Raw genomic sequence first — 19,011 nt, forward strand, 5'->3', positions numbered from 1 at the left:
CCGGACTCAGCAGGCAGCCAGGGTCCCCAAGGAGTCGGGCAGTGGGCAGCCCATGGAGCATGCCGAAAAATCCCATTGAGGTTCTCCTGAAACAGAACGTACCAGTCTCTCCCTCCCATGAGCATTTTTGTATTTTTGACCAATTTGTCCCAATTTGGGATGAACATTTTCAAAAACTCTGAAACTTTTCACAGGAGGGAGACTGCTTTCCAGCCCGCCCTACAGGCCTACACTTCATGACCTGGACAGGAGCGGCGGAAGTGCCCTAAAAAGGGTGGGAGGGGGCCCACAGGTGCCTGAACCGTCTTCTCCCCAATGCCACCTGTTCTCCCCAAGGCCCCACCCCCGCTCCTCCCTACTCCCTCCCCCCGTCATTTGTCCTTACAGCCAGTAAAATGTGGGAGGGCCATTGCCCCCTTCTTTAGAGGCCTAGCCTCTTGCTGACAGCAAGCATGAGTTAACAGAAAGGCCAGTATGTGAATTACATATGATTTGGCCATTTGGGGCTAGGTGACATTTTTGTGACAGGTTGTCTGAAGGTTTCTGTTTATGTGATCTAGCTCCGAATAGTCACTGGGATCATGGTCTTCTCGAAATGTCCTTGTGCTTCAGCTAATGTTATTTCCAGTCAGTGAGATGGTCAAGGATGATGCAGGAGGCAGATGGAAAAGCAATTCTAGGGTGATATTTGAATGGCAAAGCGAAAGGCATATTAAGAAAGCGTGGCAGAGAACACTGACCGCATTGGGCTTGGATGGAACAGATCTACATCAGCACCAATGAAACCCCATCCAGCCGGGCCTATGTAAACCCCACTGCCCTAATTACAACCAGATACATCCGGTGTTTCTTTTGCACACTTTTTAACATCTTAGAATGGGGATCACATAGAATTTGTAAGAAACATCATTCTTGAGTCCTACAGCAGTCTGTGCTACCAAAAAATAAAGGTTCTTCTATGGAAAAACACTCTGGAAATGATGGACATAAAGATCAGCCACCATATTTAAAGTTAACGGAGTTTCTCTGGGTTACACTGATGTCACAGAGGAGAATTTGTCCCCCCACAACTATTTACACAAATACATCACAAATCACAGTGTACAGCAATAGTGCAATTTGTGTGGGTGCCACAGTAATAACAAAGAAAAAAAACCCCAACCACATCTAACAAATCATAAAAACAATAATCCCCATCCTGTAACACTTAGCAACAAATTGTTATCACACATCACCAGTTAAAACTGTAGATATACGTAATGGTGTAGAGGCACTTACCACCATCCTGGTGTGAGAAGCTCTGTAAAGACACAAATATGGGGATCAGTTACGCCTTCATGTGATGTGAAGTCTCCAAGTTTTTGCTCTAGAATTAGCTTGGGTTTGCTGTGTGCCTCTTTGAGGCTTATAAAGTGGGAGAGAACTACCGAGCTCTAAGGCTATATGTCTACACACTGATAGCAGCAGCAGATAGGGAATGTGTAGCTACACGCTGCCGTGAAAAGCAGGCCGTGTGTAGCAATATGGGAAAGACTCAGGCAGGCGGGAGGCAGCGGGGAAAAGACTCAGCCCCGGCCAGAGCCTTTCCCCCACCATCGCAGTCTTTCCCTGCAGTGGGGAAGAGCTCCACCCACGAGACACCACGCTGCTAAATCCAGCAGTGTAAACAAGGCGTTATGGCTTGGGTGAATAGAGAGTTGTGCAGAGTATGTACTCTCATATGTACCCACACCCTTCAGGTGTGACTTTCCTCACCTATGCTGTGTGTTGCCAGCTACACTGCTATTCACACCAATGCTGGGGGGCTACGTGTGTACATAGTCTACCCACTGCCAACAGAAGTGTGCAGAGCAGCTGTACCTTGAGGGTAGCTGGGTGGTGAGAGGAAGGGGATACCTAGTGTCATTGACATGAGAACACCTGCTGGTCAAGGTAAGAAGCAATATTCAAGAGTGTGGAATGTGGTCTGGATCCTCAGCTGGAGGATACCACAATGGAGTGAGCCCAACGAAGGGAAGCATACACACCCAGCTGCTATAGGAGAGATTGTCTATGTACGGGTGCGCTTCTGGACTGGCTGAGAGGGACGTTTCTCTCCAACCAGACTTTTTATTATCTGGCTGCTGTCTCCTTAAGTATGGCTGCAGGATTCCTGCACTTTCACTCCAGTGAAATGGAGAGACCCCCACCGCTCCCCCAAAACCAATGGCACACCCTAAAAAAGCCTAGGAAGTCCAGCAGTCTTTGGAAAGGCAGGTGAGTAGCACAATAACCTGCCCTAGATAGGTGGGTTTGAAAGCACTGGAGTTTTTTTGATCTTGCTCAGTCCACTTCTTATTAGACTCTCCACAGCTATTCTCCCGCTGTGCAAAGGCACATAACACTGCAAACGCTGCTTTCAATCAGTATTACACCTTGGCTTCACTCTCTTTGAGACTGAATCTTTTTTTGTACCTTTTGAAAGTCCTCAAAGGATTTCTCTGTCTCCTTTAGTTTCTCCAAGATGATTTGCTCTTTGGCAGATATCTGGGATTCTTCACTTTCTAGCTTCTCTATTTCTTGTTCCAGCCTGGAAGACATGGGAAAACCATCCATCATTTATTTCAGTGGCATACTAGATATCTGAAGGCAGCATCACCCTGGTAAGTGAGCACTGGCTTCCTAGCTGCGAAGGTATTAATCAGGATGTTAAATAGGTCAGGAGACAGCGGGGGAGTTTCAAAATCTTGTTCAAAAATGGTTTCTTGGCACAGGAGGAGGCTAGAGGGAAGACAGGGCTTAGAGCATTTGTGGTATAGAAAGGTCTATGTCAAAAAGATGGGAATTTTGAATGTGATCAACTTTTCTCAGAACATTTGTCTGTTAAATTAACACCCCCCACTTCCTGCTCCATTTTGGAAATCTCAGTAGGGCAGGTATATAAACATGCAATAATACTTGGAGGAATAAATATCTCCAAATCCTTCCACACCATAAAGGACGGAACTGGAAGCAGCTGTTAGAGGTTGGCAGGGCCCCAGCCCCATTAACAGGATTTCCTGAGCCTGCGTGGTGCTCACTTCCAGCAGACAGGCCCTTCACTTGGGTAGGATTCTCGGTTTCATCTTTCTACCTTTCCCATTGTTTTTGGATGATAATGGGGGCACAGCCCTATCAGCCTGCAGGTAATACATACCATGACCTGCCTAGAAAAGCCCTGGAGAGTGATCCTTAGAGATGCTAAATACCCATAGTGCTCATGGATTTCATTGAGAGTTGTGGGCTCTCAGTACTCTTCAAAATAGGACCAGAATGATGTTATATTGTAGCTATATAGGGCCAGATCCTCCACCGGTGTAAGTCAGCCTCACGCCATTGACTTCAGTGGTTTACACCAATGAAGGATCTAGTTCAGAATTTTTCTGGAGATATGACATACCCTAACTTATATACAACATTATCACTATTTCTGCACCATCCATAAAAAAATTAATTGTCATATTGAATGTTTGATTTGAGCAAAAGCCGAAGTTTCAAAACCGGGATTATCTAAAGTTCAGAAAGCCCACTCACTTCAGTGAGAGCTATGGTTGTCCAGCACCTCTTATTGAGGTGCCTCAGTATGGATGTAGGAGTCTCATATTAGGCACCCAAATGTGAAAGTTTTGGCCTCTATTTCTTTTCTCGCCGGGCTACAAGACAGACAGCATGGCTGAGAATACATTACACAGGAAAGTCAGCCCATCACTCACCAAAGAGCACTCTTTAGAACACTCCTAACTCAACGAATACATTGGAAATGGACATCCGCAGAACCAGAGTACTAGTTACGAGATGGCTAGCTCCTGTCCTTTCTTTTCCCTTGGCAATCAATGCTCAGTTATCCAGGCATGTTTATACCTCAAAGATGAAGATATATGAGGCCTGATGAATTTACACTGCGGAGATGGGTGCACACATATTCGTTTTTTTGTGAAATCAGTGGTTGCAGCATTCCGTACTACAAAGTCTGTAATACTGTTTTCTGCTAGCCAAATGATTTCAGGTGGACCGGTAGGTAGGGAAAAAGAATGTGCGTCTGACAAAGCCAGAAAATTGCAGTGGGAGAATTAACTCCTTTCCCCTTTTAAACAAACCAGAACTAGTCAATCTATTATCCCACTGACGTTAATGGAATAAGATGTTACTCAAGTATGAGTAAGGGTATCTAAATCTGGCCCATAATAATGGAGGGTAGTGTTAAGTGCATCATTTCCTGGATACCAGCTCAGATCTTTGGAGAAGAAGTTTGTCATGGTTGATTCAAGCCAGAAGGGAAAGTTTGTTTCAACCACAAAAAAAAGCTCTCAGCCTTTGCTTTGATTTTCTCTTATTGCTTAGTGGGCTGTTTGCTGTCTCAGTTTTACTCTGTGATGTCTTTTTTCCCCCTCCTCCCATTCTCTCCCAAAGTCCCTACTGCTTTCATGCCAAACTGCCTGCCCGCTGCCCCAGTGAAAAGAACAGTCAGGCAGATGCAACAGTAGATCAACGTCTTTCTGACAGCAGATACTGTTCTCGGCTTTCTTTAACCCCTTCTTTGGTTCTCTTAAGAAGCAGTAAGAGCAACAAGAGGGAAGAAAGAAACTAGGGGAAAGCTATCAGGGTAGATCGCTGGGGATGAAGGGACATGGATTTTTAGTCTGACACTAAATAAGAATGCCTGTACCACTGCCACCAGTATAAAATGGCATAACTCTATTAAAGGCAATGGAGATATGCTGATTTACACCAGCTGAGGATCTAGCCCTAAACTGGGTACTCTGAAGAGCTGGTCCACTCTTGAGAAAAATCTGTCTGGTCAGCTGAAATGCTGGACCTCCAGTCCCTGCTCTTCCTCACTATGAACGATATGAGCAGTGCTGGCCATTCCAGGAATGTCCAGGTAAGATGTACGCCATGGGCTGCTGAACGGAGCAGATACATTCAGCGCAGTGACAATGTGTCATGTTCCTTGCAGTACCCAAGACTGTGAGGCACCTCTCTACCACCTGCCCTTAGCATAAAGAAGTCTAGTCTGTACCTGCCACAGGCAACACAAGAACTTCCCTCCAGGCTTCCGCAGGCCTGTGATGGGTTAGCGATAGGCTCACTCCCACCCTGAGTTCTCCGAGCATCTCCAGTAGTGTCCAGCCCCTTCTCCACTGGGCACTTACAGCATTACCAAACCCGTTGTTCCCAAAGGAACAGTACAGCACAGCTTACTAGTTACACCCTGGAACACAGCTTCTGTGTAACACACGGCACTTAGATAGGTTTATAGTGAAAACAAGATGAAGTTTATTTAACGAAGAACAGAGATTCATATGGTTGCAAACGGGTATATGGGAAACAAAGAGTACACATAAAACAAAGTCATAGCACATATTCTAGAGCAGGAGTGGGCAAACTTTTTGGCCCGAGAGCCACATCTGGGTGGGGAAATTGTATGCAGGGCCATGAATGTAGGGCTGGGGCAGGGGGTTAGGGTGTGGGAGGGAGTGTGGGGTGCGGTGTGCAGGAAGGGGCTCAGGGCAAGGGGTTGGGGTGCAGGAAGGGTGCGGGGTGTGGCAGGGGGCTCGGGGCAGGGGTGCAAGAGGGTGTGGAGTGCAGGAGGGGGCTCAGGGCAGGGGTGCAGGGTGCAGGAAGGGTTCGGGGTACATGAGGGGGCTCAGGGCAGGGGGCTGGGGTGCAGGAGGGGTGCAGGGAGCTCAAGGCAGGGGGTTGGGGTGCTGGATGCAGGGTTCAGGAGGGGTTTGGGGTGCAGGCTCCAGCCCGGCACTGCTTACCTTGAGCGGCTCCAGGGTGGCAGCGGCATGCAGCAGGGCTCAGGCAGGCAGGGAGCCGCTCCCGGAAGTAGCCGGCATGTCCGGCAGAGGCTCCTGGGGGTGGGGTGGGGCAGGCGGCTCTGCCACACACTGTGGGTACCACCCCTAAAGCTCCCATTGGCCATGGTTCCCCGTTCCCAGCCAATGGGAGCTGCAGGGGGCGGTGCCTGCAGGCAAGGGCAGCGTACAGAGCCCTCTGCCCCCCACTCTGCCAGGGGCTGCAGGGACGTGGTGCCGGCTGCTTTCGGGAGTGGCGCGGGGCCATGGCAGGCAGGGAGCCTGCCTTAGCCCTGCTGCGCCACAGGGCTGGCAGTCCCATGGGCTGGATTGAAAGCCCTGACAGGCCGGATCCAGCCCACGGGCTGTAGTTTGCCCTCCCCTGTTCTAGAGCCTAAACTTAGCTAACAAGGTGCCCTCTTCTCTAATAAGGTACCACCCACCCCAAAGTCCTTCTCACCATGTTTTTCAACCAGGATAGCGGAGACCCTTCTTTTGCGAGGCCAAGCCAGCTCACAGCCTGCCTCCCCTGATGAGGGATAACTGGGGGGGTTCATCTGCACCCCAGATATAGTTCCAAAAGTTCATTGTCTCTACTGCCTAACAGGATAACCTCTGCTGGGTTTGTTTTTTCCTGCAGCGCCCACAACCTATTGATCAGCATTTTGCTCAGGCGGTGAATGGGCATCCATTGTGAACCATAAAATACTCACTTTGCATACACGACCAGCCAGAGAGAGAGAGAGAAGCATCTCTTCCTGCCTGCTTGTCAAGAATATGTGGCTCACTTTTTGGTGACCTGCCTTAACTCCCAGACCTAGAGAACATAATTTTTAGTATATCTACACACACAGAACTCCTCACCTATTTTCCATGCATACGTCTATCAATGAGTATGACCACCAGTGTAACACAGGCTTTCATCAGAGACCTTACAGGACATTCTTCGGCAAACTAGTATGCAGTTCCTAGACCCAGGGGAACCCTGTAACCCTTATGCACCCCTGGGCCCTCTGTCATTTGTTACAAAGAGGTTACTGAATCATGCTATTGAGGGACAACAGCAGCACAGAAGAAGTGATCTACCTTGTGTGAAGGCCCATGTTAAGTTTCCAGTTATGCCTGAAATAGTGTTACCTCATTATTTGCGGCATTCTCTATGCTTACTAGAATGACGTCATGTTACCGAGTTATCTAAGGCAATTAAAAAGTTGAAGGGAAACCGGAGCACACGTGTATTTATTTGTAATGTGCGCTTCACTGTATTATCCAGGTGTCACATACGTTATGAGAAAGCAGTCATTCCGCCACAGAGGACTGCATTCTCTTGCTTAAGCTGCAATCTTAGCTGGTGACGTATTCTTGAAGAGCCAGTAGTGAAAGGGTTAAAGTGTGGGACAAGTCTCGCTTTGCGGTCTGTATTTCTGTGCTAATTCCAACGCTTTGGAAATGGTGTGTGTGTGTGTGTGTGTGTGGGGGGGGGTCTGTATTCTTTTTTAGTTCATGATACAATGAACACATGCAAACCTGAATTTAACAAAACAAAACAGAACACACTTACATACCATCTGTGATCTGACTATAATTACCACAATCTCAGCTGTAATCAACCCAGCTACAGTACACACACCCCTTTTATACCTCCTGAATAATTTCCTCCTGAATAAATAGGTCTTCATTGTCATTTGACACCTGGGAAGGAGACCCTTATAATTTCCTGTTCCTGGCTTCTTTGTAGATTTCAGACTGGAATTTCAAAGGTGACGGCACCTGCAATGCCAGCCAAATAAGCAACAACACAGTTTGGAATGCTGTGGGGAATACCCGAGTGGGAAAAGAGACAGGATAAAGGCAGTGTGAAAAACGGACTGGTTAATGTTATTGCCCCTTGGCCTGAGCAGTTTGCCAATATTTGGAGCCTTGCCAGGTTGTTTCCATTAGGAGAAGTCCTGTTCCCCTGAACACAGTATGGAGGCAGTTTCCTTGTTCAGAAATGTAAGTCAGCCTTTCGAATAAGTGCTGTTACCAAGAGAAGCTCTACCTCAGTTTCCTCCAGGGGCCATTGCTTCTCTTGCTGTCTGCTTTCTTTCTCCCCGCTGTCTATTTCCTTCCAAACACATACACAGGCTACATCTACACTACAGGGGGGGGTCGATTTAAGATACGCAAATTCAGCTACGCGAATAGCGTAGCTGAATTCGACGTATCGCAGCCGACTTACCCCGCTGTGAGGATGGCGGCAAAATCGACCTCCGCGGCTTCCCGTCGACGGCTCTTACTCCCACCTTCGCTGGTGGAGTAAGAGCGTCGATTCGGGGATCGATTGTCGCGTCCTGACGGGACGCGATAAATCGATCCCCGAGAGGTCGATTTCTACCCGCCGATTCAGGTGGGTAGTGTAGACCTAGCCACAGATCATGCAGCTACACCCAATCAATGCCCCCAGCTCCTGCAATTGCAGTCAGTCTTCAGGAAAACCCCTTGGGCCTCACGGCTTAGCTTCTACTCAGGACTGCCATGATAGTCCAGGCCTTGAGTTGTGGCTTCTAATGTTTCAGCTATTTTGACCCTGCACCCCATATTCTTCACAGTGATATTATGATGATTATGATGTAATTATGATGTATTTTATGCAAGATAAGTCATGGGAAGTGTAATTGGAAAAGTTATGATTTGCTGAATATGATTATCCTATTTGTAGGCATGTCTCATTTTTGTTTCTGAAGTTATGAATATTGACTATGTATCTGTATTTCAACTGTAGTGACACCTGGGTAACGCTCACTAGACAAGATTCTTTCAGTCTAGATAGCTGGGTGGGGAAGGGCTTAATCAGGGCAATGGGCCATTAGGAAAAAACAATAGGCCTTAGGAGAAGCTTATCTCCCACCTGGTGATCCTTCCTGTGAACGCCTCCAAACAGCCTGTAAGTAATGGCTGCTATGAATCTACAAGGACATGTGATCAGACCACATCTCTGGACTCCATCTTGGGATGTCAGTATTTTTCCACAGGCTGGTCTGGGAACCAAGCTTTGGAACAAAGGGTTCCTGCCCTGAGCAAAAGCTATGTAAGGCAGGGAGGGACATCATCTGGGGTTCTTCCCTCCCCACATAAAAGACTCCTAGAAACACTCGAGGAACAAAGTCTGAACTGGGGGAAATGCAGGACCTAGGTTACAGGGATTTCTAGCCTGTGAATGAAACGCCTGGGGATTCCAAGCTGTAAAGTAAGGGCAGCTTGCCCCTTAAGAATGTGCAGCCTGCTTGTACCATCTCATAGATTGGATATGAATTAGGAGATTTTCACCCTATTCAGTATATTAAGCTTAGTTTGCATTTTTTGTTTATTTGCTAAGTAATCTGCTTTGATCTGTTTGCTATCCCTTATAATCACTTAAAATCTATCTTTTGTAGTTAATAAACTTGTTTTTGCTTTATCTAAACCAGTGAGTTGGAGTGAAGTGTATGGGAATCATAGCTCAAGAGGCAAAGGCTGTTGCATATTCCTCTCCACATTGAGGGAGGTGTTCTTGTATGTGCATGCCAGTGGTCATAACAAATGTCCACACCTAGCATGGTCACAATCTGTGCTATAAAATTATGGGATGGCCTAGTTACTGCCCTGGTCTAACGTGGTTTGAGAAGAATTGTCTAGGTAACAGTTGGACTGGCAACAACTGTATTAGTTAAGAACTCTCTCTCCCCATGAAAGAGAAGAGTTCCAGCCCCAGCCCCGAGCAAGGGGAGAAGAGACACTTCTACACAGGTACCCTGTCTCTTAGGCAGCATTTTCCTGCTTACGAGCCCCTGTTAGGTACCTCACATCCCTGGCTGAGAGAGGAAAGACTCCCCCGCTGAGGATCCTATTTCTCACAGACAGGTTTATGAAATAATCCCTTTCCACCTAAGCTTTGGCTCATCCTCCATGCTCCAGCTACACCCTCTCAGGCTCAGATTCCCCTCCATTTCCCCCCACAAAACTGGATCTCCCCATCAGTACTACCTCAGCTGGCAGCCCAGGGACCACCCCATTAGCTCCTTGACCCCCCTTCTGTTATCCTCAGTGTTGGCCCATTTCCCTATCTTCATTCTTTGGGAGGACTACAGGCCTGCTCCCCCACACTCCACAGGTAAAGCCTTGAAGGGCAACAGAACTCAGATCAGAATGGACCTTGCTAGCAAACACACTGCTAAGGGAAATCCTGCATGTAGAAAACCATACCTCATGTGGGTGGGGCTGATGGCTGGAAAGGGGCAGCAGGAGGGGAGGTAGCCAGCCAATGCTCCCTACGTGGACAAGGGGAAAAGGCTCTCTCGGCTCCTTATACTCCAAAAGGAGGTCATGGAGAAGGGGGCAGAGATTCACCTGAGGTATGTGAACAGAAGGGGAGCCAAGTAAAGAGAGAGTCTAGGCATGGGGGTAGAGGAGACCAGCCAAGGATTCGGGCTGTACATAAGCCTGGTGGGGAACAGAAAGGGACATCTGCATGCACACGTGTGGGTGGCCTGTCTCCCGGTCACCGAGCAGATGAAGTCTCAGGCTGTGGGTCTCCTCAAACCTGAAACATGGGCTCACCATCTCTCTGCTGCCCTCACCAAAAAGGAGGGGCCCTGCAGCTCTGGCTTTCCCTCTTTCCTCTGCCAGGAGATAGAAATTGTTCTGATGAAGGGAGTCTCTTCTCGCCTGCACCCCTCCCCAACCGCAACACACGTACACACCGTGAACATAGGTCTGAGCAGCATTCAGTGGGGCTGGGGCTGCCACATGCTGTTCTGCAGTGAGGATGCGCAGATTCATGAGCGGCAGAACTGTGCTTCAATTTCTAAAATATAGCCTCCCCTAGCCTGGTTAATTAACTTCAGTAGTGTAAATGGCTCCTAGAGAGACTGATGCCGGGGAAAAGTCTTGTGTGTTTTGTTTTGAAGCGATCATGGTTTCAGTGCGATAGAGACAGTAACAGCAAGAAGATTAAACTTTTAAGAAAGATTGATCAGGTCTCTTTGGTCCATGCCAGCTTTGCATAAACCCCAGACAGCTCTGTGGAGCAATCCTATCATTTCTGCAAGGAAGGTAGCAATGCAATGGCAATTATGAACTCTTATGTATATACGTACGTACGTATACACCAGAGGAAAAGCCGCGCAGCAGCAGCAATGAGGAAAGGTCTGCTTGGCCAGAACTTCAGGATTCAAGACACAAGGATCCAGAACATTAGTGGGGAAACGGAAAAGGCTTTATAGGCAAGAAAATAACTTGGGGGGGAAGGAATGATGAGGGTACATGTGGAACAGTGGGCTGAGCTCTGACATGTCACCTCTACTACCTTAGGGCCACATTCATCTCTGGGGTGACAGCCACCATCTTGGCCAACACACCACAGACCTGTAGAGTTAAAAGCATGGGCTGCTATAGCTTGAGCTAAAGAGGCAGGCTGTCAAGCTGAGAACTGTAACAGACCCATATCCCCTGGAGGCCGAGGAGGCACACAAAAGATGCAGTTCTCACTTACTTCAGTGGACTTTACTTCTGCTTATCCCAGCGTCTCTCTACAGTTAGCTCAGAGACGATCCTTGGTTCTAGTCCCGACTGGGCTTTGGACCATCTCACAGAAGCAGACAACGTGGAGGAGTCTGTTTTATTCTATGCAAGTTCTTGTATCATTCTGGCAGAGTTAAGCATTGAATCCTTATCGCCTATATCCCAGGTCGCTGTCGTAACCACAAAACCACCCATCTGCTCTAAGAGAATGTGCTGGTCCCATAGCAGGGGTTAACACCAGAGCCACACAGCTGGAAACCAAGAATGTTAAACTGCTCAACCATTTATCTATGTGCCACGTCCACTAATAGTGCCTTCTCTGCAGTGACCTCAGACAGACCAGGAGAGGCGCATGGATTTGGGGCAGTCACTTCTTAGTAGAACCCCCCCCATTTTGGGGGAATACAAAAAAACCCTCACCCCACACTGGTGACTCCGGCAGCTCCTGTCCCTTGGGCTGGGACTCCAGGCATTGCAACCTGGTGCAAGGAGTTGCAGAGCCACTCAGGTTTGGCCCAGCTGTCCCTCTGCCCCATCATGACAAAGGGGCAGCCAGGCCAAAATGGAGTGAGCGGCATTGAAACCTGGCGCATGGGGTCACATCACCTCTCACTCAAATTTGGCTTGGATGCTCCTCTGTCATGATGGGGCAGAGGGACAGCTGGGCCAAACCTGAGTGGCTCTGCAACTCCTTGCACCAGGTTGCAATGCCTGGAGTCCCAGTCCCAGCCCAAGGGACAGGAGCTGCCGGAGTCACCAGTGTGGGGTGAGGGTTCTTTTGTATGGGGCACAAATTGGATTAGCCCTGCAACCCCATGCACCAGGTCACAATACCTGGAGCAAGAAGCCAGGCCCACCCCCGCAGGTCAGGAGCCACAGCTGCAAGGTGAGTGCTGGATGGATTGCTTTGCAATCTCCGCTCTCCCCCCTTCCCACACGATCTCCCCTCCCATCCCCTGAGGAGGGACAGCACCTGACCCCTGCTCATGGATAAAATGAAATTCCTGAAAAATAAAATAGGAAAATTATAAAAATTAAAAAGAATTCCATGGGGCTCTACTTATTAGAACACAGACATGGTTTAGCTTCTACACTAGCTAGTTTCCCCAGCAAACCTTGTCAGTTGTGCCAAAACCATCAGAATCCTTTGTAGAGATCAATACAGTCCAGCAAACAGTCAATAAAAGGGTGAAAGCTGCTTGATTCCATACGGAGCATGAATTTATGTGCCATAGTTGAGAAGTCTAATGCTTCCTAGCTTAGCTTTCAGCCCCTCTGCAAAAGTTCCTCCTTTTGAATCTGTCCTCCTTGGAAACTTGACACTATGAACCTTATACTTTCCAAAAGGGTGTTGTTTACTGAGCAAAGCTGCTAATCAACAGCTGCAAACTTAATTAGCACTTGGAGAAGGGACTAAAACCTCCAGGAGAATACATTATCACCAATCAGTGCTTGTAAATTAGATACAGGCACAGCACTGGATAGGTAGCTGTGGCAGCATGTTTGTAAGGTTTCCTAAATGCATAGGGAAAGTACCTTTCTCCTATGACCAAGCAAAAGATGGTGTCTGGTCTTGGTTAAATAAGAATTTGTAGGGGACAGGGGGAAATCTAGATTAAAACCAATGATGATTAATTAACAATCATGCCTGCTTGTAAAGCTTTGCATCAAGGGTGAAGAATATTTGTTTTGAGTCAATTGGTAAAATGCTGCCTGCTCAGGAAATGGAGGGTTTTGTGGTAAGCTAATGCAAGAGCTTTAAGGTGGAATTGCAGAAGCTAGAGATGGATAAAACCCGTACATAATCAAGTCCCTCTCCTTGCCCAGGCAAGAGGGTCTGAATGCTGACTTTGTCTAGTGTTTTGTCCAGTCTGAAATCTTAAATTTCCCAAGCCATGGGACTTCCACCATTTCCCAGGGAGACTAGTCCACCATCTGGCAGTACTTCCTTAGGCCATGTCTATACTACCCGCCGGATCGGCGGGTAGTAATCGATCTATCGGGGATCGATTTATCGCGTCTCGTCTAGACGCGATAAATCGATCCCCGAATCGACACCCATACTCCAACCTTGGCAGGAGGAGTAAGCGGAGTCGACAGGGGAGCCGCGGCGGTCGACTTGCTGCCGTGAGGACAGCCAGGTAAGTCAAACTAAGATACTTCGACTTCAGCTACGCGAATAGCGTAGCTGAAGTTGCGTATCTTAGATCGATCCCCCCCCAGTGTAGACCAGCCCTTATACTCAGCCTGAATTTTCTCTTTCTTAATGTCATTTCCTTCTCCTAGTTTTATCTCCTTGGCTCACCCTAAACACCCTTGTATCATTCCTTCCTGGTGTTTATACCCTTCAGATATATGGAGCCTGTTACCAGGTCTCCTCTCTTCAGAGTTCCCCTCACACTGTAAATACATAAGGCCAGATTCTGCCACTCTTGTTCCAATGGAATAATGCCTGACTTTGGGCTAGATTGTATGCACTGTTCTTATAGCCCTGTCGGTCCCAGGATGCTAGAGAGACAAGGTGGATGAGGTGATATCTTTTATTCGGCCAACTTCGCTGGTGAGAAAGACGTGCTTTCGAGCTTACACAGAGCGAGCTCTTCTTCAGGTCTGGGCTAGATGGTAAGCTTACAGACTGCCCTGAGTCAGGGGGTGAGTGTATAACTGGACGGACTCAGGAACAGAGCAGACAATTAATTGCAACTCAGAGTATCACGGTTCCTCCCCTGCTGCCCCTTCCTCTGGGAAGTGTAAATTACTTCACCCCTTTTCATGAGACCGTCTGTCCCGCACTTGGAGCCGAGCCAGACACTCTGGCCAGTGAGTGAGGGCAGAGTAGGGCTCCTCCCACTTTTCGTTCACAGCGGAGACTTTCAGACTCCCCTTGTCATGGCCAGAATTTGGGCAGGGCCTTAATCCCCCCTTATTCCCCTGCACCTCTGAATAAAGGCTGTGACCGGCTAGCTCAATCTGGCAGAGTCTGGCTGTCTCATAATCCGTGTCCTGGAAGCACCTATGCTTTTAAAAATGGTAATATCCTCATATGGTTTCCCCAGCCCAACCTGTTATGGAAGATGAACTCTTAGGACTTGCTGTATGACCATAGCTCCTGTGTGTAGAGATGGGGCTTTGTTTTCCTATGACTGTCATTGTTTTCCAGTTGTCTCCCCGTCTAGAGAGATAGGGAACCTCTTACGTGTGGGATTTCTTACATCAAACATCTGAAAATAAAATAAAGTAACTGACTCTGAAGCACTCGAGTGGGTTACTTAGGGAGGTGGTGGAATCTCCATCCTTAGAGGTTTTTAAGGCCCAGCTTGACAAAGCCCTGGCTGGGATGATTTAGTTGGGGTTGGTCCTGCTTTGAGCAGGGGGTTGGACTAGATGACCTCCTGAGGTCTCTTCCAACTCTAATCTATGATTCTATGACTCTGAATAGCAGCTGATGCAAAATCCTTGCACTGCAACAAACCAAGCATGTAGCAATCTACATCTGTGATAGATGTGGAGCTGCTCTGTAGTAATTTATGAATAATGTGTGTTGAATCATCAGGGCTGTTGGGAAACAAACAGGAAGGCAAAACAATGCCTCCAGACAACACCCCTCAGCAAACCCGTGGGTGTTGTCACAGGACCATGGGAGACCATGGTCCTGGAGGAGACTGGCTCAATCTCCTGGGCCCACCAAACTGGTTTTAGACAAGCAGGGCCCAAGCTGCAGGAACAGAGAGAACAAAGAACTCTGGCTAAATGGGTAAAATGGGACTCTCTCTAAGCAGGGAGACAGGTGTTGGGGAACTGTACAGCTAGAGTGACACTCGCTGGGGTGCCTGAAGAAGCTAGACCTGCCTGGTCCTGTTCCCGGATGGTAGGGCTTTAGACAGAGATACAGAAAGTTTATTGCTTTAAAAGACTTTTTCTCCAGGTGAAGGAGGAGCGATTACGTGACCCTTGGGGTACGTTTGTTGTCTGTTGTGTGTGTGTTTGTGGTGTGCTTGCTGCTTGACTGAAATATACCATGTGGTCTATTTGTTGGGGGACCGTGTGCTGACTGTGTGTGTGCTGAGCGAGGGAGCTTAGAGGAGGGAGTGTGAGCGGGAGCTAGATACACTTAACATTCCTTAAACTTTTTTAAATTTAAAGCCAAAAAACACCCCCTGATAAAAAAGAAAACAACAACAAAGGAAAGAGCTGCAGGAGTTAACAGAGAATGCCGGCAGAAGTCCAGCAACAGAGTGGCGGCTCCATAGTTTATTGCACCCAATGCAGCATGTATGATTACCTGCCCTATGAGCAGGTGGAATATGTGTGCATTCGGTGCAAGGAGCTCCTGGCCCTCAGAGACCGTGTACGGGCTTTGTAGACACCAGAGTGGCTGAACTGAAGGAGCTAAGGGAGACATATATTTTATAGCCATATTTTATATATAAATAAAATTAAGAAGGCCAAAAAAATAATTTGAAGAACAGCTAGCCAAAGACTCAAAAATAGCAAAAAAAAATTTAAGTACCTCAGAAGCAAGAAGCCTGCTAAACAACCAGTGGGGCCACTGGACGATCGAGATGCTAAAGGAGAACTCAAGGACGATAAGGCCATTATGGAGAAACTAAATGAATTCTTTGCATCGGTCTTCACGGCTGAGGATGTGAGGGAAATTCCCAAACTTGAGCCATTCTTTTTAGGTGATAAATCTGAGGAACTGTCCCAGATTGAAGTGTCATTAGAGGAGGTTTTGGAACAAATTGATAAACTAAACAGTAATAAGTCACCAGGACCAGAGGGTATTCACCCAAGAGTTCTGAAGGAACTCAAATGTGAAATTGCAGAACTACTAACTGCAGTCTGTAACCTATCATTTAAATCAGCTTCTGTACCAAATGACTGGAGGATAGCTAATGTGACACCAATTTTTAAAAAGGCTCCAGAGGTGATCCCGGCAATTACAGGCCGGTAAGCCTGACTTCAGTACCGGGCCAACTGGTTGAAACTATAGTAAAGAACAAAATTGTCAAACACGTAGATAAACATAACTTGTTGGGGAAGAGTCAACATGGTTTTTGTAAAGGGAAATCACCAATCTACTAGAATTCTTTGAGGGGGTCAACAAGCATGTGGACAATGGGGATCCAGTGGATATAGTGTACTTAGATTTTCAGAAAGCCTTTGACAAGATCCCTCACCAAAGGCTCTTAAGCAAAGTAAGCTGTCATGGGATAAGAGGGAAGGTGCTCTCATGGAGTGGTAACTGGTTAAAAGATAGGGAAAAAAGGGTAGGAATAAATGGTCAGTTTTCAGAATGGAGAGAGGTTAATAGTGGTGTTCCCCAGGGGTCTGTACTGGGACCAATCCTATTCAACATACTCATAAATGATCTGGAAAAAGGGGTAAACAGTGAGGTGGCAAAATTTGCAGATGATACAAAACTACCCAAGATAGTTAAATCCCAGGCAGACTGCAAAGAGCTACAAAAGGATCAGTCAAAACTGGGTGACTGGGCAACAAAATGGCAGATGAAATTCAGTGTTGATAAATGCAAAGTAATGCACACTGGAAAACATAATCCCAACTATACATATAAAATGATGGGGTCTAAATTAGCAGTTACCACTCAAGAAAGAGATCTCGGCGTCATTGTGGATAGTTCTCTGAAAACATCCACTCGATGTGCAGTGGCAGTCAAAAAAGCGAACACAATGTTGGGAATCATTAGGAAAGGGATAGATAATAAGACAGAAAATATATTGCCTCTACATAAATCCATGGTACACCCACATCTTGAATACTGCGTGCAGATGTGGTCGCCCCATCTCAAAAAAGATATATTGGACCTGGAAAAGGTTCAGAAAAGGGCAACAAAAATGATTAGGGGGTTGGAATGGCTTCTGTATGAGAAGAGATTAATAAGACTGGGACTTTTCAGCTAGGAAAAGAGATGACTAAGGGGGGATATGATTGAGGTCTATAAAATCATGACTGGTGTAGAGAAATAAGGAAGTGTTATTTACTCCTTCTCATAACACAAGAACTACGGGTCATCAAATGAAATTAATAGGCAGCAGGTTTAAAACAAACAAAAGGAAGTATTTCTTCATACAACACACAGTCAACCTGTGGAACTCTTTGCCAAAGGATGTTGTGAAGGCCAAGACTATAACAGGGTTCAAAAAAGAACTAGATACGTTCATGGAGGATAGGTCCATCCATGGCTATTAGCCAGAATGGGCAGGGATGATGTCCCTAGCCTCTGTTTGCCAGAAGCTGGGAATAGGCGACAGGATCACTTGATGATTACCTGTTCTGTTCATTCCCTCTGGGGCACCTGGCACTGGCCACTGTCAGAAGACAGGATACTGGGCTAGATGGTCCTTTGGTCTGGCTCAGTATGGCCATTCTTATGTTATGCTTTGTTCCTACTCTTAAGCTTAACCAGTACTTTGGTTTAAGCAAGCTGTCTGGTCACTCTGTTCACCACTGGTCATCGGTTCCCAAAGGGAAGAACTGTAGGTGCCAAATCCAGTTGGCTCTATTGGGTGAGCACAGTTGAAACATAGGGTACTGTACCACAGGGCCTAGACTAAGAGAGGTAGTATCCCATGATTCCGCCTCAGGCGTGGTGAAGACGAGTGGCCTGATAATAGAGAGGGGACAGATGTGGGACAAGCGCTGTAGCCGTGAAAAGAGCACATTGCTGCTATGCACTTGAAAAGTCATTTAGGTTTATTGACAGATGCTAGTAGTTCTACTGTACGCTGCATGGTGTTATTTATAGATTGGGATAGATCCAGATATAAAGAGAGAGCAATCCAGGGATGACTTCTGAGAGCTCATTCTGCAGTAACGTATCATTACTGGCTACCATAGTGTTACCCAATGTTGGAGTATTATACACAATGAAAAAAAACGGTTATGTGGCAGTGGTTGTCTCTTCCATCCAACAAGCTGCCACTGCGGCTCCATTTAACCCAGGGATGGGCAAACTTTTTGGCCTGAGGGCCACATCAGGTTTCCGAAATTGTATGGAGGGACAGTTAGGGGAGGCTGTGGCCAGGCGCGGCCCAGCCTCGGCCCCCATCCGATCCCCCCCCCCGTTTCTCGCCTCCTGATGGCCTCCCTGGGACTCCTGCCCCATCCAACCCCCCCTGTTCTCTGTCCCCTCATGGCCCCCACGGGGACCCCTGCCCCATCCATCCCTCCCTGTCCCCTGATCTCCTCTGGACCCTCCGCCCTTGATTGCCCCCTGCCACTCCATCCAACCCCTTCTCTCATTCCTGACTGCCCCCCCGGAACCCCTACCCCATCCAACCACCCCTTCTCCCTGACTGCCCCCAGAACCCCTGCCCGCCCCCCCCGCCGCCCCATCCAACCCCTCCTCTCATTCCTGACTGCCCCTCTGGGACCCCCACCCCTGACCCATCCAACCCCCCCTCCTTCCTGACTGCCCTCCTGGGACCCCTGCCCCCAATCAACCCCCCCTGTTCCCCACCCTCTGAGCGCCCCGACCCCTATCCACACCCCTGCCCCGACCACCACGCCGAGCTCCCCTGCCTTCTATCCAACCCCCCTGCTCTCTGCCCCCTTACTGTGCTGCCTGGAGCACCGGTGGCTGGCGGTGCTATAGCCGCGCCACCCAGAGCATTGCGCTGGCGGCGGG

At 47.9% G+C, this 19,011-nt stretch overlaps 1 protein-coding gene across 1 annotated transcript in view; it reads right to left on the reverse strand.

Moving 5' to 3' along the window:
- The window catches only part of LOC135879897 (paralemmin-1-like), a 104,298-nt gene that overhangs the window by 16,023 nt on the left and 69,264 nt on the right, over positions 1–19,011 (reverse strand). The window contains exons 4-5 of the mRNA XM_065405927.1: positions 2,455–2,569; positions 1,279–1,300 (exon numbers count right to left, since the gene is read on the reverse strand). Of these exons, the coding sequence (XP_065261999.1) occupies positions 1,279–1,300; positions 2,455–2,569 (137 nt within the window). The remainder of the gene's footprint in view (positions 1–1,278; positions 1,301–2,454; positions 2,570–19,011) is intronic.

This window comes from Emys orbicularis, chromosome 6 (genome assembly GCF_028017835.1).
Source record: "Emys orbicularis isolate rEmyOrb1 chromosome 6, rEmyOrb1.hap1, whole genome shotgun sequence".
NCBI classification, from domain to species: Eukaryota; Metazoa; Chordata; order Testudines; family Emydidae; genus Emys; species Emys orbicularis.